At 55.5% G+C, this 21,900-nt stretch overlaps 1 protein-coding gene across 1 annotated transcript in view; it reads left to right on the top strand.

The window, feature by feature from the left end:
• The window catches only part of CFAP65 (cilia and flagella associated protein 65), a 34,124-nt gene that overhangs the window by 4,845 nt on the left and 7,379 nt on the right, over positions 1-21,900 (top strand). Inside the window, 19 exon segments of the mRNA XM_053919416.1 lie at positions 3,206-3,308; positions 3,793-3,959; positions 4,151-4,350; positions 4,649-4,794; positions 5,313-5,535; positions 5,865-6,130; positions 6,571-6,771; positions 6,986-7,345; positions 8,975-9,112; positions 10,443-10,688; positions 11,277-11,501; positions 12,413-12,571; positions 12,803-12,953; positions 13,394-13,522; positions 14,572-14,785; positions 15,080-15,208; positions 19,230-19,406; positions 19,704-19,770; positions 19,917-20,027. Coding sequence (XP_053775391.1) covers positions 3,206-3,308; positions 3,793-3,959; positions 4,151-4,350; positions 4,649-4,794; positions 5,313-5,535; positions 5,865-6,130; positions 6,571-6,771; positions 6,986-7,345; positions 8,975-9,112; positions 10,443-10,688; positions 11,277-11,501; positions 12,413-12,571; positions 12,803-12,953; positions 13,394-13,522; positions 14,572-14,785; positions 15,080-15,208; positions 19,230-19,406; positions 19,704-19,770; positions 19,917-20,027 — 3,412 coding nt within the window.

The raw sequence follows: 21,900 nt of genomic DNA, 5'->3' as shown, positions 1-21,900 counted from the left end.
TTTGCTAAGTGATATAGTTTAATTTTACCTTTTTATGAACTTGATACAAATGGAATAACATGGTATACTTTTTTAAAAGATTTTATTTATTTATTTTTAGAAAGGGGAAGAAGGGAGAGAAACATCAATGTGCGATTGCCTCTCCAGCGCCCTCTACTGAGGACCTGGGCAGCAACCTAGGCATGTACCCTGACTGGGAATCGAACCAGCAACCCTTTGGTTTGCAGGCTGGCACTCAGTCCATTGATCCACACCAGCCAGGGCTAACCTGGTATAGTTTTTTTTAACACTTTTATTTTGCTCAGTTATGTTTGTAAGACTCATCCATGCGCAGCTATAATTCATCCCTCTTCAGTGCAGTATAATATTCCAAAGCATGCTTGTATAGTATTACAATGTATTCATTCATTCTTCTGTTGAGGGACAATTGGATTTCCAGTTTGAGGCTGTTATCATCATTCATGTGTACAACTCTGGTTGCACAAGTACAGTTTCTTTAGGGTAGGCAAGTAAGAACTGCTGTGACTTAGAACATGTGCATTTGCTTTTTGTACACAAAGCCATTTTCCAAAGTACTTGTGTCATTTATATTCCCACCAGCCACCTATGAGAGTTCTCATTCCTCTACATTTTTATCAACAATTGCTATTGTCAGGAAAACATCAGTTTTTTGCTAATAATGATAATTTATTGCAGTTTTAAACTTGCATTTCCCTGGTTCCTAATACAGTTGAGTGTCCTTTCATATGTTATTGACCATTCCATTGGCGAAGTTCCTGGTTAAGTCTGTGCCCATGTTTCTGTTAGATCGGTTTTTTCGAAGAGTGGTTTTCGTCATGGGTAATAACCCTTTGTCAGTTATGTGCTGTGCATATCTTCTCCCCCCTCGCGACTGGTCCTTTCCTCTCTTTGTCTTGTCTTTTGAAGAATAGAAGTTCTTAATTTCAAACAAATCAAATGTATCAATCTTTTCCTTTTGTGGCTGATGCTTTGGATGCTTTTTTCTATTTTCTTTAAGAAAGCCTTCTTTACCCCAGATAGGTCAAGAAGATATTCTCCTTTGGTCATCCTCTAAGGCCCTTCTGGGTTTTCCTTTTAGATTTATCTTTTATCTTTGTGGAATTGATTTCTTTAGTAGTTTGAAATCAGGAGCCATTTGTCGAAAGATTCCAACACTCCCTCACGATCCCACCCCCCACCCTCCACTGATGCATGTCAAGTGTCCAGACACGAAGAATGGGTCCATTCTGAACTGTTTTGTTCCCTTGACCTGCTTGTCCCACCCTGGGCTGGTATCATCCTGAACTGATTATGTCTTCATATCTGGTCGTGTTAGTCCTGCAGCTTCACTCTCGTTCGCGGTTGTCTTGGCTCTTCTTAGCCTTTTGAACTTTCACATACATTTTCAAATCAGCTTATCACAGCTACACAGAAAACACTTTCTGAGATTCTGACTGGGATTTAATTGGACCTCTAGATCAGTTCAGGGAGAAGTGGCATTACACATCGTGTCTCTCAATCATGAACAGGGTGTATCTTTGTGTTCACTGAGGTCTTCTTTGGTGTCTTTCAAAGAAGGGTGACATTTTCTCCATAGACATCTCTCAGACCTTTAACCAGCTTTATTCCCGTGTCTTTTATAGTTTTGATGACGTTGGACATGATACCTTTGAAAGTTGTTTCATTTTCTGCTTGTTCCCACTATTTTAGAAACTCGTTTTAAAAAATAGGAGTGTTTTGTGCATAGCCTTGTCGTGTCTCGCAGCTTTGGTATATCCTCGTGTTAATTCTAATAATTGATTTGTTAATTCTTTTCTTCCGTGGACACATTCACATTTTATATGGAAATGACACTTCCTTCCGTCCTTTCCAGTCCTTACACACTTGTCTTTGTCTTTCCTCGCTGCACTGTTGGACAGGGAGGCATGGAACAGAAGTGTCAGCGCAGGCGGCGTGTCCCTGATGTCAGGGTGAAACAGTCTGTTGCTCCGCATTGCTTTGGAGGCTTCTACAGCCTTTTCCCCTAGACTTTACTAGATTAAGGAAGTTCCCTTCTATTCCTAGGTTGCTCAGGATTTTCCTTGTAATCGTATGTTGATTTATTTAATTTTTTTAAATTTAGATAATTATTTGATTTTTTCTATTAATTTGTTAATATGGTAGATTACATTGATTTTCTATGTTAAACCAACTGTGTATCCCTAGAATAAGCCCAACGTGGTCAGGATTGAGTATTCTATGCCCTTGCCAAGGTCTAATATTTTGTTGCTAACATTTTGTTCATGGGTGATATTGGTCTGTAATTTTTCATTCTTCTCCTGCCCTGGTCAGGTTATGATGGATTCCATGGAATATGTAGGGGAGTGTTTTCTTGTCTTATATTATTGGGAAGATAGGCTGGAATTACCTTTTACCATCCAGCCTAGTATTTTCTTTTTCAAAAAAAAAAAAGATTTTATTCATTTTTAGCAAAAGAGGGGAAAGGAGGGAGAGAAACATGGAGATGTGAGAGATACAACGATCGGTGGCCTCTCACACACCCCCTACTGGGGACCTGGCCTGCAACCCGGGCATGTGCCTTGACCGGGAACCAAACCAGCAACCTTTTGGTTTGCAGGCCACCACTCAATCCGCTGAGCCACACCAGCCAGGGCTAGCATTTTCTTTATGGGAAGATTTTGACTACTTATCCAATTTCTTTGATGATTCTAGTGAGGGTGGCCAAAAAATTTATTGTATAATTCTTGAGCCAATTTTATTAAGTTATGCTTGCCTAGAAATGTAAACACATTCTAAACTTTAACATTTGTTGGTGTAGAGTTGTTGCCAGTACCATCTTATTAGTATTCTTGTCAACTGTGGTATCTATAGCCGGGACCCACCCTGGAACCCTATAGCTCTGTCACGGTCTCTGCTCAGAAAGGCATCCCTGGTACTGCTGTTCCCACCTTGGTTTCCCCCAAGGATTTGGTTAAATCAGGGCAGCCCTCCCATCCCCATCCCCATCCCCATCCCCATGACCACCGTGGGCATCAGAGATACAAGTGCTGCCCCCTTGCTCCTGTCTCTTTTTGGTTGATTTCCCCCTTCATGGTCTCAAGGACACAAGCCTGCTCAGCTTTCCAGGGTCTTCCCTGCGCTCTCTGCCCCATCTAGTTTCTGAGCCCAGGCCCTGAAGTGCTCGTCTTCTGGTTCTTTCCTGCAGGCCCCCCAAGACCAAGTTCTTCTTCACGGTTGTCCCTCAGCCCATCCTCCTGAGCCCAGGCATTACCCTCACGCTCCCCATCGTCTTCCGGCCTCTGGAGGAGGTATGGCCACCATGATGAGCAGAGGGCAGTGAGGGACACATGCACAGTGGCCTTGGAACTGACAAAGCAACAAGGAGCCCCACCCCCACCATGCACACATCCCACCAACTGTAGCAAAGTCCAGCTTGGGAAGCCCTGGAGAGGCTCAGACCCTGCACTCATTAGACGGACGGGGTTTGCAGTTGGATGTCAGCTGTGCCGCTGAACTGGTCATCAAAAAGCCCCGGGTTCCTCGGCCTCTCCCTGCTCTCAAAACGTTCTGCCTGCATACTTCGTTCCCCACAGAAGAGACCCCATGTCTCTGAGACCAAGACAGTGGTAGAGCACAGATAGCCAGCCCCCTCCTCGCACAGCCGGGCCCTCCCCTCCCTCAGTGGTCATGTTAGGGGGAGTGGCCGAGAGCTGGGGTGGGAGGTGCGGTCCCTGAGTCCCACCCAGAGACTGCTGATCAGGGACTGCCTCGGCCGCCTACCCCATGCTGCAGAAGGAGTATGTGGACCAGCTGTGGTTTGAGAAAGCGGAGGGGATGTTCTGTGTGGACCTGAGGGCCACCCTGCCTCGCCACCATCTGATCTGCCCACCGTCCCTGCAGTTGCCCATGTGTGCCGTGGGGGACATGGCCGAGGCCTGGTTCTGCCTGGACAACATAGGGTGAGGGGAGTGGCAGGGGCGCAGAGATGGGGGGACCAAGAACTGCGATGGGGGCGCCTGGGAGACGAAAGACCCCATGTCGGGGAGGGGAAGGGGGAGGGGAGTAAAGGGCACACCCAGCATCTCCACCTTTCTAAAGCAGGGCAGTGATCAGCATGAACCCGCTGTCTCTGACTTTCTCTGCCCTCCAGGGACCTGCCCACCTTCTTCACCTGGGAGTTCTCCAGCCCATTCCAGATGCTGCCCACCTCAGGGCTGCTGGAGCCAGGGCAGGCTTGCCGGATCAAGGTGACCTCTCAGCCCCTTATGGCTGTCATCTACGAAGTCCAGGCCACATGCTGGTATGGGGCTGGCGGCAAGCAGAAGAGCAGCATCCAGCTGCAGGCTACAGGTGAGGCTCAGCTCTCCCCTGTCCCCAGAGCCCACCTGCTGCACCTTCCTGTCTCATAAAGGCTCAGTGTGCCCCTTACCCCACCTCCTGTCCTGGCCTCACCCCCATGGGACCTCTACCAGCTTCTTGCCTCTGCCCCCCAGCCCTGCAGGCTTTGCCTTTTCTGTGCCTCCCTTGGTGTCATAGGCCAGTGTTTCCCTGCGGACACCTACCATCTTCAAGGGGCTGTTCAGCTGGGGCCACAGAGGCCCTGGTGGGTTTTTCCCCAAGAGCCCCCTCCCCACCCTCTCCACTGCAGGCAAATGTGCCCAGCTGCTGGTGAGCATAAAGCAGAAGCGACCAGAGGACCAGGATGTGGAGGGCTTCCAGAAAGTGCTGCACTTTGGCACTGTGGCTGTGGGCTGCATCGCCAAGAGGCAAATCAGACTGTATAATCCGCTGCGGGTATGCAGCCTGCACATGTGGAGGCTGGGGGCAGGACTCGGGACCTTGCAGCTGGGTGCTCCTGAGTCACGCCCCCGTACGGAAGGCCCCCCTTTCTCTCCACACCTTTGGCGCCAAACCTCACAACTCATGCCTGTCATTCATACACACGTGTCAACATGTGTCCCCCTCTCCTCTCAACAGGGGGAGGGGGTAGACTGGGCTAGGTATTTCCAGTTTTCCAGACCAGTCCCAAGAGCAGCCCCAGGGCGGTCCAGCCCCCAGAACCATAGCAAGCCTTTTTGGTCCCTTTGGTGGGGGGAAGGTGCCCCTCTGGTCAGCCCCAAGGCCCTGGTACAGGGTCCACAGTTCGGCCCCTTCCTTGTTCCGGGTGCAGGCAGCATCACCCGTGGCCCAAGCTGACGAGTGAGGCACAGGCTCGACGCCAGCTGTCCTCAGCCCCTTGGGTAGGCCCCTGGGTCATGACAGACTGCCCCACCCTGTGACCTGACCCCTCTTGTCCACACCTGGCCCCACAGGTGAGTGCCCCCTTCAGGATTGAAGTGGCCTCAGACACACTGACCAAAGACCAGGCCTTCTCATGCCCCACGGCCTATGGCATCGTGCCCCCAGGAGAGAAGAAATGCGTGTCCGTGTTTTTCCATCCCAAGACCTTGGATGTCAGAACAATGGACTACTTGTCTGTTATGCCCTCTGGCTGTGCCTCCCAAACTGTGCTCAAAGTCGTCGGTTTCTGTGGAGGTACTGGCAGCCCCAGGACGCTGCACTTCTCTGGGGACAAGAACAGCCCACGCTTGAGACTGGGAAATGCTCCCAGCCCTTCAGCCTTGGTGTCTGCTGCCCCCTGGTGGGCTCAGTGAGCACACCCGGAGATCCTGTGCCTGCCCCCACTCCTGGTGACCTGGACTCTGCTCCCGCTGCAGGCCGCCACCCCCCCCCCCACCCCTGCCTTCCCAGGGTACCTTCTTACATCAGTGGGGCCCCTTCTGAGACACCCTTGGGGATGCTGACACTCCAGCCCCGCCCAGGTGGCAGGACCTGCTCACATGGACCCCATTTCCCATGCCCAGGTCCTGAAGTGTCCCTGCAGCACTACTGCATCAATTTCAGTCGGGTCATCCTCGGAGAGCGCTCAGAGCAGTCCCTGTGGATTGAGAACAAATCGGACTGCCCGGCCCACTTCCAGTTTGCCATCGACTGCCAGGAGAGCGCCTTCAGCATCAGGCCTACCTTCGGGACCCTGCTGGGCAGGGCCCGCCTGACCCTGATCTGTGCCTTCCAGCCCACTCACCCCACCATCTACTTCAGGCGGGTGGCCTGTCTCATCCACCACCAGGTGAGCAGTGGGGGAGGGACCTTGGAGGGGCTTCCCTGGGAGCAGAGGGGCCAGACTGAGGCCCAGTGATAAAGACCTTGCTCAGTGCTTACCTCTGTGTCCTGGAACTTCTGGGGCTGTCCTGGATCACCTCCTCCAGGGCGCCAGCCTGGTTTTTGGAGCCACAGCAGGGCCAGAGGCACATGAAGTTTACTCAGAGCCAGGTGAGGGTGCCACTTTGCCCTGCTGCACCAGGCCAGGGACTTTGCTGCTGTTGCTAGAGAGAGGGGTGACTGGACCTCACTCCGCACAGCACGTGCAGAGCTGAGGGCCATGAAGTGGGCACCCCAACCCAGCCTCTGGGCAAGCCCACTCAGACTGTGCCCTGACCGCCTGGTGCCTGGTCACGGTGGTGAGTGGGGGCTGAACTCTAGCCTCACTCACGTGGACAAATGTCACAGGACCCACTGTTCGTGGACCTGATTGGGACCTGCCACTCGGACAGCACCAAGCCGGCCACCCTGAGGCCTCAGCACCTCGCTTGGTACCGCACACACCTGGTGCGGGGCCTGACGCTCTACCCACCTGACATCCTGGGCCTCATGCTGAGCGAGAAGAAGCTGGAGCAGGACAAGAATGGGGCCCTCATGATTCCCACAGAGGTTCGAGGTCCCCACTGGGCCCCAGGGGCCAGGCTGCCCTCCCAGGTTCCTGCCCCTTCCCTAGCAGTTCTCGGGCAGCCCCGTGCCCCCAGAGTGCCGTGGGGGTGACCTGTGTGGGGGGTTCTTGCAGCTTTTTCTGGAGAGAAACATGCAGATGAGGTGTATGCAGGAGGGATGGCAGCCAGGCCCCCACCCACCCATCTGTCTCCACCAGGACCCGGAGGACACGCCAGCCCTGCAGTACCCCCTCATCCCCCCCACAACTGAGTACTTCTTCAATGGCACCAGAGACGTGGCCATCTTCCCCCCGCCTGTTAGCATGGAGCCTTTCGAGGTGGATTTTGGTGCCTGCCCTGGACCTGAGGATCCCAACCCTATCCCACTGGTCCTGATGAACCACACCAAGGGCAAGATCACTGTGATGTGGACGCACAGGTCTGACTGCCCCTTCTGGGTGACCCCAGAAACCTGCGATGTGCCCCCGCTCAAGTCCACGGCCATGCGCCTGCACTTCAAGCCACCTCACCCAAACTGTCTCTACATGGTAGAGCTCGAAGCCTTCGCTGTTTATAAGGTGCGTGCAGGCAGACAGATCAGGGAAGGCGGGCTCTCTGTCTCAGAGCTGGAATGGTAGGGTAGGGTGGGAGGGGGTGACAAAGGAGTGCTGTAGGACCTCTTCTCTCTGTGCCAGGCTCTTCTCCTTCTCTTCTTGGCTGGGCAGTAGCCTTACTGGTTTGTCTTCTCCCAAGCTCAGGGCCTGCCTTGGCTGAGTGGCCTCTTGGCCTATGTGATCATGTCTCATTCATGTGTGGCCTTGTACCCCCTCCAGAGGGAGAACTCAGCTGGGGCAAAGGCCTTGGGAAAACTTTGGTGTACAAGAAGTAGCTCCCTGGGCCCCTGGCTTCTCTTCCTGTCCTTGAAGTGGGAGTTACCCCAGGTAATTAGGTGTGTGTGGGGAGGAGCTTCTAGCACAGCTTCCCTTGGCCAGGAACCTGGGAGCCATAGGCTGACCCCAGCCCAGCCTGAGCCCCAACCACACCTCACTCCCTTCTCCTCTCCAGTCAGCCCTCCCCTTTCCTTCCCTTCGCAGCTCTGCCCACCCTGGTGTTCTCTCCCAGAGGCCTGGGTGCCAGGAGAAGAGTTGAGCAGTGCAGTCAAGATTAGGGTCCCTTGCCAGTCATGTAACCTTGGCCAAAGGTTACATCCCTTAATGTCTCTGAGCCCTGGTCTTTTCATCTATAAACTTGGGGTTATACCCAAACATTCGAGAAGGCTTTCCAGAGCTGAGTCTTTAACTGCCTCTGTTCTAATACCTCGGCAGTGAAACGTGGAGGTCTGTAGGAATGAGGCTGTGCACACCTGCGTGGGCCAGGGCTGAGCCCCTCAGGCTTTCAGGCCACGTGCCTGGCCCTACACTGTCCGATGCAGCAGCCACCAGGCACAGGGGGCCCCCCCGAGCACTGGAAACGCGGCCAGTCCAAGTTGAGACGTGCTGTTTAGCGTAGGAGACACTCTGGATTTTGAAGAGTTAGCATGAAAAGAATGCAGAATATCTCACAGATCACTTATATATCAATTATATGTGGAAGTAAGATTTTAGATTTATTGGGTTAAATAAAAGGTATAATTGAAATTATTTCACGTGTTTCACTTTATTAGTGTCTCTACTACAGAAGCATCAAACTCATTTTCACCGGGGGCCACATCAGCCTCACAGTTGCCTTCAAAGGGCCGGATATAATTTTAGGACTGTGTAAATGTAACTACTCCTTAACTGTTAAAGGAGAGCTTGGCACTGCCGCCAGGTAGAAACAAGGTGCTGAGCCGCATAAAACAAAGTGGACGGCTGGATTCGGCCCACGGGCCTTGTGTTTGCTGCCTCTGCTCTATTAGAACTTTTAAAGTTATGTCTGCGGCTCTCATCCTCTTTCTGTCGGCTAGTGGGTCTCAAGGCACACTCCTGCAGGCTGTGCTGGGGCTGCTGTGAGGGTTAGAGAGCCAGAGCTGAGAGCCCAGTGTGGGGGGCCTGGCACACAGTAGGGGGGGCAGGGGCTGCCTTGATGTCTTCTCTGCACTGTCTGCCAGGGAGCCCCACTCCCTGTGCTGATGCAGGACTCCTGTGGCGCAGGGCCAAGCTGCAGAGCCGCACAGGGCCCCACACAGGGCTCTGAGCTTGTCCGTGGATCTGCCCCACCCCCTGCAGGTGCTGCAGAGCTTCAGTAGCATCGAGGAGGACTGCACTGTGTGCCCGTCCTGGTGCCTAACGCTCCGGGCACGAGGCCACAGCTGTGGTGCTGCCTTGGAACGCCACATCCCGCAGTACTCCCTGGACGTCCCCACGGTGAGTGTGGCCCCCGCAGCAGTGGGAGTCGGGACAGGGGAGCCTGGCTTCCTCCATGGCCTGTGGATCCCTCTCCCCTTCTCACTGTCCCTCCCTGGTTGTCGTAATCTCCCTACCACCAGCCCCTGGGGCTCTGGGCCAGTCAACGACCCTTTGGGCCACGGCTCGGGAACTGGGGAGAGTCTGGGGCTTGGCCAGCTGCTCCCTGCCTGCTGCATCTGAAATCATCCCCTGTCTCCTCACACTCAGGCTTCAAACTCTCCAACCCCTTCATTTGTCTGCCCTGTTCACTGAACTCCTGTTAGGGGCGGGACCACCACATCAAGAGCCCCTGCTCTTGGGTATCACCTGTACTGGCATGGGTCGCCATGCCATGCGAAGAGGCAGCCCCTTCCAAGGGAGTCATAATCCCTGGGCCTTTCCTCTCTGAGCAGCAGGGTGACCTGGCTTGAAAGCACAGGCGCCGGAGCAGATGGCCAGGTTCCAGTCTGGTTTCCCCTTCAGTGCTGGGGCCAGTCTTTTCATTCATCCCCACTGCCCTCACACTGTGAGAAACCCACCACTTTCGGAGAATGTGTTTGGGGGTGATCCTGCTCCTCCCACCAGCCACACTTCTGACAAGGGCACCCCTTCCCGAAGCCCTCCCTGACTGCACAGGATTTCCCCGGGCCAGTTCCTTCCAGCGGTGTGTGGCCTTTACCACCATCCAGCACTTTCTGGGCCCCTGTCGCTCCCCCGCTACCTTGTGCCACGCATTTGTTGCCCAGCTGGGTGGGGAACCCTGGTCAGCGACCTCGGGCCTTGTGTTTTGTAGCCTGCCCAGCTCTTAGCCTGGTGCTGGCCACACCCGAGATGCTTAAGGAGTGTTTGGAAACTGGGATTGCTGGGGTTTTCACTTTCTGAAAGTGGGGTTCCCCTCGGTCACCCAGGGAAGAATCATCTGGAAGGAGCTGCTTACCCCAGAGCTTCTAGATCAGGATCTCTGAAAGTGGGTTCTCCAAAAGACAGTTTGAGGATACTCTGAAATAGAAGAGCTTCTCCCTAACCTTGAGCAGGGCTCGTGGGGGCCTGGGTTTCCTGTGCCAGCTCCTGTGAACACTCCCTCTCCCTGTCTGGAGGTCTCTGGAAGACAGAACCATTTTTTGGTGCCAAGCTGTGGCCTCCTCCCCTTGTCCCCTTATCCCAGGGCTTTGCCTGGGATGCATAGAGGCATCTTAGATCTCCTTGGAGACAGCCCCACCCAAGCTCCCATAGATTTCCCTGAGTGTGTGGGTCAGGAGTGGGAGGGCACGCAGATCTGAGCCTGGGTCCCCCTTCTCTTGCACCCCAGCTCTTTCCCGCAGTGTCTCCCGGTGAACCCTCCTACCGCAGCCTGCTGCTGACCAACAAGGGCTCCTTGCTGCTGACCTTCAACCTGGCCCCCAACAGCAGCTCAGATGTCTCCCTGCTGCCCACCTCGGGCCTCGTGGCCCCTGGGGCCCACCAGATCTTCCTCATCTGCACCTACCCCAAGGGCAACTCCTGGAAGCAGCACACTTTTTACTTGCAGTTCAATTTTTGCCCCCAGTATCTCAAGGTAGGGGCTGGGGCAGAGGGCTGGGGCCTTGGGAGTGGGCCATAGTCTGGGGCAACCCTTTTCAAAGCCACGTTCTGGGGTTGGCCTCTCGGGCTCACCTAAAGGAGCGAAGGGGCTGCTAGTCCTCCAGGAAGGGGCATGGAAGGGAGAGGACCTCCTTCCCACATCTGTGAATGGCTCTCTCACTGCTCAGGACCCTGCCTGGTCACCTCATGGGGTCTGAGGCAAGAAAAGGGGTTCAGTGGTCCCACAGGAAGGAGAGGGGGCAGCACAAGACTCATATCTGCAGGTGGTAGAGAGGGGTTTGCGGCAAGGCCAGGGAAAGGGTCCGGGGTGGTGGATCCATAAATGGCCCATGAAATGGTCCCTATATCTTCTCTCATCCCTGAGTTCTTTTCAAGAACCATCTCCTGAGTGGGTCCTGACCTGCTCTGCCTTTGACAGAAGCTGCCTCTGCCCAGGCTGGCAGAGGGCCTTCTGCTGCCTCTCCAAGGGGGGAGAGTTGCCCACGCACGGCTTTCTGGACAGTTAGGGGATCCTGGGCTGTGGGGTGAGGTCAGGGCACTGCCCTTCCTCCTCTGGCCCCAGGAGGTGAGCATGCAGAGCCGGGAGGAGCCACTGCAGCTGAAGATGGACACCTACAACAGCATCTTCTTCAAGCCCACGCGGGTGGGCTGCTCCACTACCAGCCCCTTCACTTTCCACAACCCCTCGCGGCTGCCCCTGGAGTTTGACTGGCGGGTCTCCCAGCAGTACCGAAAGATGCTGGCCGTCCAGCCCGCCAGGGGGCTTATCCAACCCAATGAGAACCTCGTGAGTTCCCTGCCCCACCACCGAGGGCCGGAGGGAAGGGCACCCGCCGTCCTCACCCCACCATCATCTCTTACTCACACAGCTGTCAGGGGCCAGGCTTGCGATGTGGGTCTCTCAGCCCACAGCCAGCTCCCACTTGGCCAGTGGTTACCTCCCCCCGTCTATGACCAGGTGTGCTTGTTACCATTTTCACCACTTCCTGTTTTATAAAAAAAATTAAAAGAAAAATCCATTTACTGAGATGTAAAATTAGGAGATGCAGGGCTGGGACCTGGGCCAGGGCTTCTGATGCCACCGGCCAGAGGTGAGTCCACCCTCCATCCGAGGTTCCCACACTGCAAAGTCACTGGGAGGTGGTTTGGAGCAGCTGGATCTGGGGCCAAATGGTGGCTATCATCAAGAGTGAGAAAAGGGACTTCGGGAGGTCCCATGGCTGTCTGGAGGGGAGCACAGGCTGGGACACAAACTGGTGGACCCCCATCCTGGTCTAGTGCCTTACATACTAGTCGGTAGGCCAAACAGGCTGCAAATGAGCACCAACACATGGTGGGACAGTAGTGGGCGAGGCAGGAGGCCGCACAGACTCTGCAGTCAGCCTTGAGAGATCACACCCAGCTCCCCACAAGTGCCCTCAGCAGCTATGTGACCCTGGGCTAGTCACCCCAACTCTCCGAGACTCTAGTCTCTCATCAGAAAACATGGCCCTAAGATAATACCTCCTCCCTGGTGAGGATAAAGGATGCGAGGCTCAGGGAAACAGCATGATATACAATGTGTGTAAGGTAAACATGAGGTGCGCAAGGCAAACTCTCAGAAAGGGTTGCCACAGCCTGATAGCTACAATGGGACCTCAGACAGCAGGATCCTGGGCAGGGGGGACCCCCACCCAGGCAGAATCTCTGTGACCCCAGACGCTGACGTGGACCTTCAGCCCTCTGGAGGAGACCAAGTACCTGTTCCGAGTAGGGGTGTGGGTCTGGGAAGCCGGCCGGCCCCCGAAAACCAAGTCTCCCACCACCACCCACTACATGATCCGGCTGGTGGGCATGGGCATCACCAGCACCCTCTCTGTGAGTGGGAGAATCCTGGCGGGTTGGGATGGGGTGCTGGGGGCCAAAGCAGAGGCCAGGGCACCGCAGGAGACCCGACTCCCAGAGGGCAGGGATGGAAGCCCTCTGGTCCCTGGCCTGCACCCCTGGACCTGCCCTTCCTTGGGGATTCTCTATAAGGCCAAAGGTGAGAAAGCCAGGGCCGCAGGCCCGAGGGAACTCCCGCCCCAGCTGGCTGACTCTGGCCCTCAGGTGAAGGAGAAGGAGCTGGACTTCGGGCACGTGGTGGTGAACAGCGAACAGTCCAGGCTGCTGGCGCTCCTGAACGAGGGCAACTGCACTGTCTATTATCGCCTGTTCCTGGAGCAGTGCAGCCCTGAGGGCGCCAGCGAGGACGCCCTCGGTACTGGGCCTGGGCCTGGGCCGGGGCCGGGGCGGGAGTCGTGGGCACCGCTTAGGCCGGTTAATCCAACCATGGTTCGTGGGCAGGCAGAGCAGAGCTTAAACCTTGGTGCTTCTACTTGCTAGATGTGTGGCATTGGGCATCGCTGAGCCTCAGCTTCCTCATCTGAAAGTGGGGCTACTGGCCACACCTACCTCAGGGGCCAGTAGGTGGAGCAAAATGTTAAGCTGCCACCAATGACACAAAGACAGGTCCCCTTTGTCTTGGTCTGGGAGGAAGGACTCTGCTCCCTGTTTTCTGGCTCAGAGCCTACTGTGTGGCCGGTGCTCCACCAGCCCTGGGGAGGATATCTGGAAAGGGGCAGGAGGAGGGGCAGGGCCTCACTGGCCTGCACTGAGGGCCCCTCTGCCCTTGGCCCTGCCCGGGCCCTCCCTAAGCAGCTCTTCAGCTGGACCGCACAGAGGGGAGCATGCCACCCCGGTCCCAGGGCACCGTCAGGCTGACTGCCTGCCCCAGCCGCCGGGCCCAGTACTCCTGGATTGTCAGCTACTCTCTCCTCTCCCACAAAGGTACCTGGACCACAGGACATGGGACAGTGCTTAGAGGAAGCGGGGTGGGCTGTGTGAGCAGGACTGGGGAGGGGGGATGAGGAGGGTCCAGGCAGAGCCAGCAGAATGGGGGTGAATGTGCTAGGCACGCCTTTGGGTGACTGGTGTGTGTGCCTCATACCACCCATCTCTGTCTGTGTGGGTGTCTGCGCGTGTGGTGCCTGAGCCGAGGACGCAAAGTGAGGAGTTTAGAGCTATGCTGATTTACTGTGGGTGGTCAGACAAGTCTCGGCTGCCTCCTCCGGAGAGCAGAGCTGTCCCCAGCCTGCCTGGGCAGCACAGAAGAGTGGCTCAGAGAGCGGACCTGAGCCAGACTGCCTGGGACTGGATCCTGGCCCCTGTGCTCATTAGCCACGTAATCTTAGCCCATTATTTAACCTCCCCGTGCCTCAGTTTCCACATCTGTAAAATGGGGATAATAACAGTGTGCAGGCAAGAAAAAGGAAAAAGGTACCAACACAGGTTACCACACGGAAGAACCCTGAAAACATGTCAAGTGAGAATCCAGTCACAGAAAGCCACAGTGTGTGATTGCATTTACGTGGAACATCCCGAACAGGCAGATCTGTAGAAACAGAAAGTAGAGAACCCTTAGGGGTTCTGGGGGTGGAGGGAGGGGAGAATGGGCATGACAGCTACTTGGTACTGAGTTTCTTTTGGGGGTGATGAAAATATTGTAAAATTAGAAAGCGGTGATGGTCGCACAGCTCCGAATAGCCGAGAAAACACTGAATTGTATGTGTTAAAGGGTCAATTTTATGGTATACAAATTATGACTCAATAAAGCTGTTAGTAAGAATTAGTTTGCGCGCAAATACGGCATCCATTGAATACAGCAGTGTGCGTGAGGCGCTTAGGGCTGTGCCTGGTATGTGAGAGTATCAGACAAGGGCCGCCCATCATGGCGCAGGTTCCGAGGCTGGGGAGACACCTGTTGCCCCTGACAAGGATCCTGCCCCAGTGGAGGTGGTGGGGAGCCCACTCCTCTCACCCACACCCTTTTCCCCCAGACAACAAGGTTGGGGAGAAGCAGGAGCTATGTCGCGTCCTCCTCACGGCCGTGTACCCCTCACTCTCCATCCGGGACGCCTGCTCCATGGGCAGCGCTGAGGGCATCGCCCGGAGGCACCTGTGGCGCCTCTTCTCCCTGGATGTGCTCAACAGCTACTTGGAACGCGACCCCTCCCCCTGTGAGCTCACCTACAAGGTGCCCACCCGGCATAGGTGAGCCGAGCCTGGGAGAGGGTTTGGGGCTGTTTTTGGAGCTTTCTGTCCGCACCCTCAGCACCAGGCCCTGTGCAAGAAGTGGCTCCCTATTTCTCCCCAAATTCTTGCCCATCCTGGAGGGGCCTGGAGAAGGCAGGGGTTGGCTCGGCATCTGGCGTGCTCGCCCACCCTGTCCGAGTCCCAGAGTCTCTAATTCCCAGCTGTAGGGAGATGAGTGCCGACCCAGCCTCCTTGGGAGGCCCCTCCCTGTTCCCACCCCTGTCTCTGAGCCCATTTCTCTGCCCCACACAGCACAAGTCAGACCCCCTCCGTCTTCACCCCTCTGAAGCTTGACTTCAATTTTGGGGCAGCGCCAATTGACGCCCCACCCTCTGTGGTGCTCCTGGCCCTGAGGAACAGCGGACTGGTGCCCCTGGACTGGTATGAGTGGCTTGGGGGGGCGTGGCTGCAGGCCTGGGAGGCAGGTGATGGAGGCCTTCCTTGCTGGTGGTAGGCCTGCGGCAGCCTGGTGTCTGTGAAAGTGGGCACCCCACGGATGGAATGCGGAGGCCAGGGCGGGATGGGGTCACCCAGCAGCACGCAGCACCTGTCACTGGCCGAGATGTGTCAGAAGTGGTGGAGTCACCCTGCTGGAGACGGCACCCGTTGTCTCAACACTTCATGAAGGAGAATTGCCCGCTGAGCATCTGCTACGGGCCAGGCACTGGGCTTTACAAGCCTTTCTCCTCCAAGCCTGCCACTCACCATGGGAAAAAATCCTCCTCTGCCGCCTCTTTCACAGATGGGAGGCTCAGGACTCAGCAAAGCCAGAGTTAAACCCAGATTGGGCCAACTGTGGTGCCCCCGCCCATGCGGCTTCATCAGCAAGGCCTGGAACTGCTCTTTCCTAGCAGGCACCGTGCTGGACGCTGGGGCACCCCTGACAGAGCCCCAGACCAGTGGGGGTGGAGCCTGCATGGGGGCGAGCAGAGGGTCTCACAGAGGGGTGGGGTGGGGGAGAAGAATGGGATCTGCTGTCACAGAGGTGTCAGGGAGAAAGGCAGGACTGAGGGAAGTCGTGTGGGGCCACGGGCAGGCTGCACCTCTCTAGTCACCTGGGGTCCAGGCCTGCAGACCTGAGCCCACCAAGCTTGGCCCTTCCTGTGCTTGGCTTCCCTCCCACTGGGGCCCGAACTTGCGCCCAGTCAACATCCTGTTTCCACGCCAGGGCTTTTTCTTGTTCTTCCTCCCTGTCTCTGCCACGCGCCTTGATTTCCTAGTAAACTGCCTTTTGATGACTTCCAACTTTTTTTGGCTACACGGAGGTGAGAGAGAAGCAGCCCATCTGGGTCAGGCTTGGGGGAAGAGAGCCAGGAGTCCAGCCTGCGCGTGGCAGTGGGCGGGTGGGATGGAAAATATGCAGGCAGGACACCTGGGATCTCAGAAAGCTTCCTGCCTGGGCAGAGAGTCTGGGGGGGCAAGGGCTGCATCGTCAGGGCTGCCCCTTACTCTCTGGCTCAGCTTGCCCCTCCCTGTGGCGGAGGGAGCTGGAGAAGCTGGCTCATTAGGCAGCTGCTGTCTGAGAAGGGCTGGGACTGTGAGTAACTGAGGGCTCCAGGCCTTAATGACTGAGGAAGCTTGGCAGGCAGGGCTGCTGGCCAATGGGGAAGGCCCAGGGCACGCTTTGAGCTCCAGATCTGCCATTCACTGGGCTCTCTGAGTGGCCAGGAGCCAGGTCCTACAGGGGCTCCAGGGCGGGGGCAGGAAAAGCCGCGCTGGCCTGTGTCCTGGCGTGGAGCAGGGTGTTTCGGTGGATTGTGTGTGTGTGTTTGTGTAGGAGCAAGCCAGCTCACACTCTCCGTGGAGAGGGTCCAGGTGGCTGGAAACCGAGGCGAGAGGAAACCCAGGCTGGGCGCCTGCCGTGCCGGGTCCATCCATCAGGAGATCATTTGAGGCTCCAGAGAGCGGTCTGTGCCTCTTCCAGGATGCCGAGCACCAGGAGCCTTCCTTGGAGGGCCTGACTCGCCTAAGCTTCTTGTATTGTGTTTCCTTTCCCCTCCGTAGAAGGCTATTTTTGAAAATTCTAGCTGGTCTCTGCCGAACCTATAAAGAACAAGCTGAAGGCTTTATTCCTGCCAAGAGCAGCCAGAGACAGGGAGTGTGGGCTGGGCCTGGAGGCAGCAGCAGGCAGGATGATGGAGTGAAGACCCCCAGGGATAAGGAGAGCATGGGGGAAGCACTGCTGCCCACCCCCTTCAAGCCTTCTCCTCTGATGCCTCTGCCCTTGGCCCAGCCAGACGTGGGCCTGGTATTTAGGGGAGATTCCTTACAGGGACCCGTTAAACTCATTTGCTCCCACATGTGCACGTTAAGTCATTGGCTCAATCTTCACTGGGGCCTCCTAGGCACAGGGTCCAGGCTGGCCCTCAGAGTAGAAATGCAGCTGCGCCCAGGCCCTGTCCTCTGGCGCAGCCAGGTTCTCTGGGCAGGCCAGCCTTTGGTGCAGGGTGAGGTGTGCTGTGAAAGATGCGTGAGCTGCATTGGGGGCCACTTCACTCCATTCTGGACATGGGGACAGGCCCATCAGAAAGGCTCCCTGGAGAAAGCTGTAACTGAGCTAGGCCTGCAGCCTCGGGAGAAGAGGCAGAGAGGCTGCAGAGAACCTTCCAACAGAGCACCTGGCGTGTACACGGGTCAGAGGAAAGGGCCCGGCACGACTGGAGCGTTGATAAGGAGGGAGGAAAAGACCTTGAGTGCGGCTGGGGAAGCTGGCAGGGGCCAAGGTCTAGGCCCTAGAACCCTCCTTCTGGGAGTTTGGACTTCTTCCTGAGAGCATTAATGTGCTGTAAGCCAGGGTGAGGGGCAAAGACATGATCTACTTTCAAGACCTGTCACTCCAGCCTGGGTGGCGGAGCAGCTTGAGGCAGGAGACAGGTGGGGAGGCTGCTGCAGTTCCTGGATGGGGGGCGGTGCTCACACTACAGGGGTGGCAGGGAAAAGGGGCTCAGGATTATTTGGAGGGAGGCTGGGCAAGGGCAGTGAGGGAAACGAAAGTGTTGAAACTATCCAGACGACCCCAGAATAGCAAGATCCCCACAGACTAATAACCCCCAGATAAAATGACAAGAGCAGTTTATTCACCTGCAGCAGGGTGACCGATGGGAGAAAAGTAAGAAATTCCCAGCTCCCCCTCCAGGCCCACCCTGCCAGGGTGGCCCGAGCTTCCTCTTTCAGCACGTGCACACCATGCAGACCCGGGGACAGGTACAGGGTGGTCTGTCTCTCTCTCATCCCTTTTTACAGTGACGGCACAGCACTATACGTGTCACCTTCTCCTCAGCATTCCATCGGTAGCATCCCTTTAAGTAAACACAGATCAATACCTAGCCCTCACTCATTCTTTTCAATAGTCGCCCAATATCCCATTGCATGTACCGCCTTAAATTATTAAACCACTCCTTCATTGGATGATGTGAGTGGGTCTCAGTGCTTTTTCTTTTTTGGCTATACAAAGACGGTTGTGATAAACACCCTGTGTGTGCACACATGTGCACTCACACACACGTGCACTTGCACGCACACATTTATTCCTGCAGTCGCTTCCCCAAAATAGAATTCCTGGATCAACGGCACATACACCTTTTATTCCGGATTCCTACCAGAAAAGGTGGTAGCAGTCCCTTCACTTCCTGCCTACGTTTGTGGGTGTGTCTTCTTTCTATAAACTTAGCAGCATTGGATGTAACTCTTTTTCACATTTCTGATGTGAATATATTTAAGATCGACTGAAGGGAGTTTTGATTTTCTTTTTCCAAGTCCCGTTGAGCCTTTTTGGATGTGTTGGCCATGTTCTCTTCCCTCTGATGGCTCCCTATTCACAGCCTCTGCCACTTGGGGGCCATCTCTGTGCCAGGTCTCCTGCTGTGACCTTGGGACCCCTTTGTCACTCGTTTTGTTGGCTATTTCGAGGGCAGTGTCTACTTTCCTACAGCAACAGGCATTCCAGGGGCATCAATCTGTGCCCAGCTTCGCTTCGAATTTCAGAGCGCCAGTCTTGCTGGGGCCTCTGTTCTCTGGCCTGTGCCCAAGCTGGGCTGGACACTGTCCCTCTCAGGGGCCCTGGTGGGTACTGCTGGCATTCGTAGGTGCTTCAAGTGGATCTTCCTGGTTTTGTCACGGAACCCCCTCTAAGGTTAATGGCCAGCTGCAAGTGACCCACATCGATAGGTGACCTACTCTACCCTGGCACCCCTAGTGGGTGCTCCAGCCTTCACTTCCTGTTTAGCCACTGTGCAGTGAGGATCCCCAGCAGCCGCGTTTGTGCAGCCTCGCCCAGGACGGCCTGCCAGATGGTGCGATGAAGTGGGGAGACATGGAGGAGGCCCTCCTGGGGCTCAGAGCCCCCTCCTCTCTATTCTGACTAAGAGGCTTCACTCCTCCCGCTTCGCACCCCTCTCTCTAGGGCCTTCCTCTTTCCACGTGACCAGCAGATCGACCTGGAGCTGTGGGCAGAGCAAGCAGACTTCAACAACACGGAGCTGCACCAAATGCGCGTGCAGGACAATTGCATATTCTCCATCAGCCCCAAGGCTGGGAGCCTGAGTCCTGGGCAGGAGCAGGTGGTGGAGTTCAAATACAGGTGCCTCCTCCCACCGCCCACCCTTCACTTCCAGTCCTGAAGACCCTCCTGTCCCCTGGCTCCTGGTGGGGCCTGGCCTTGCGCTGTGTGATCCCAGGGTATCCTGAGTAGCTGCCACCCTGGGAGGGTCCTACCATCCCATTTGCAGGGGAGGTTTAATTCCCCTCTCGCCCCTTCCCAGCTCAGGGGTTTCCCCATGCTCCCAGGGACCAGCCTGCTCAAAGCCTCGTGATCATTTGTTCTCCCACTGGTGCCAGGGCTCCCGAACTGACCCCGGACTTGTCTCCCCACTTCCAGCCACCTGTTCATTGGCACTGACCGCCTCCCAGTGCTCTTCAAAGTGTCCCATGGCCGGGAGATCCTGGTGAGGCCCCAGCCCTGATGCTGTCCTTGGACAATCAAGAGAGGAGCTGAGAATCATACCCCTAGGGAGCGGGGACCTGGACCTCTCTGCTGGGTGCCTCACTTCCTCCCAGAGAAGGAGACTGCTCATGAGCTCTCCATTTCCAGCTCCATTTCATAGGTGTGACAGTGCAGCTGGGTCAGAAGTACGTGCACTTCACCTCCACTAGCCACCAGTTCATCCCGGTCCCGATCGGCGACACGCTGCCCCCACAGCAGGTCAGTGGTCGTGGTCACCAAGAGGCCTAGGTGTCAGTCTCTGTGTCACTGCAAAAGTTCTCGATGCTGTCCTCCAGAAGCCCTCCCTCTTAAGAGGTGGGGCTGCAGGTGGGACCCCGAGATTGGGTGACTTGGAGAGTCCCAAGGTGAGGGGCATCAGTTTCCTGGTGCCTGGTGCTTAGCCCTCTACCAGACCTTGTTCCTGTGCAAAAGAAGGGGTTCCCCCCTCTAGCACAGGGTTCTTCAAACATCTTTGACCATGAACCACACTAATATATTTTGATAATAACCCAGTACTTACATACGACCAATCACAAATCAATACGTACCCTACTACATGCAAAGTACTCTGATTTTTTTTTTCTTTTTCAAGAGAGGGAGAGAAGCATCAATAGGTGGTTGCCCCTTGCACGACCCCCCACTGGGGATCTGGCCTACAACCCAGGCATGTTCCCTGACTGGGAATTGAACCAGCGACCCTCAATCCAATGAGCCACATCAGCCAGGGCAGGACTTAGATTTTTTTTTTTAATTATATTCTGTTCTGGGTTTTTTTGTTTGTTTGTTTTTTGGGGTTTTTTTGATGCTGGACATGCCCCACTAAATCAGTTTCATGACCTGCTCACTGATAGGTCTCAGCCACAGTGTGAAAGTTGCTGCTCCAAGGAGGACATCTTTCTGGAATGTGAAGAACTAGAATATGAAGTCCCATGAAACTCTAGGATTTCCTTTATTAGTTGGAGGGAATGGGGTTCCTTTACTGTGAAAATGTACACTGGAATTTTCCAAGAGGGGGACATGGTGTGTTCACGACTCTGAGATTTCTAACCGGTTAGAAGCCCTTGTGTTTCTGGGCAGGGGCCCCTAGACATTCAGCCTTGAAGCAGAGGAATGGGCCTCCAGGCCCTGGGAGGGGGTCCCTGGCCCCAAGCTCTAGTCACTTATCTACACCACCCCCTACCCCACTGGTGTCCCAGAGGCCCCACCTGGGGCCGGGTGTGCCCAAGCCTGCAGAGATCCAGACACTCAAAAAGGAAGGCATGCGTCCCCAGCAGGGCCTTCCAGAGTGACCGGACCATGAATACAGACAGTGGAGAATGCCCTCAGGTCTGGAGCCAGCGGACCCAGCTGCGCCTCTAACCAAATTCCACACCTGTGGGCAAGCTTTCTCTTTTGTTCATGAGAGGATGACAGACGAGGGCCTGGACCCGCAAGAGGGCAGTGGAAGGAGAGAGAAGTGAACAGATTTGATTTACGTTTTGGAGGCAGACTCACTGGGTCCTGCTGGGGACTCGGTCTGGGAAGTAAGAAAAATGGAGGGATTGAGGACGCATTGGACTCCTGGCTTGAGCTACTGGGAATATGTAGTGCCATTTGCTGGAAGGAGACACGTCGGGAGGAAGAGGTTTTAGAGCGAAGAGTTCGCTTTTGGCCAAATTTGAGATGCCTGTGGAGACAACCAAGAGGGGTTGTTGTCACATCAAAGCTGGGGTGAGGCTCGGAGGGTGGTCCAGGCCAGAGGAATCAAGTCAGCATATTCAGGAGCAGATGCTGAAAAAGAGGCGGGGGCCGGGCCTCAATCCACATAGCTCTTTATTCTCTCTGGCTTCTGTTTCCTCATCTCTGAAATGAAGGGTTGGGCCAGAAGATCTCTGGTTTCTTCCAGGACATCCTGGGATTCCCAAACTTGGGAGTTAATCTTGGGGGACCCCATACCTTCTTCCCACCCCCTTGTCTGAGTTGAAGCAGCACTGCCTCTAACAGCTGACGTGGTGGGGGGTGGCCTCGCAGGTCATTAGGATCAGAGCCTAGAAAATGATGAGGATCACGATGGCACTTGCTCGGACATTTCCCTAAATCCCAGCACTAAGGA

Source organism: Desmodus rotundus, chromosome 2 (genome assembly GCF_022682495.2).
Source record: "Desmodus rotundus isolate HL8 chromosome 2, HLdesRot8A.1, whole genome shotgun sequence".
Lineage (NCBI taxonomy): Eukaryota > Metazoa > Chordata > Mammalia > Chiroptera > Phyllostomidae > Desmodus > Desmodus rotundus.
This window is presented reverse-complemented; position numbering and strand designations above follow the sequence as displayed.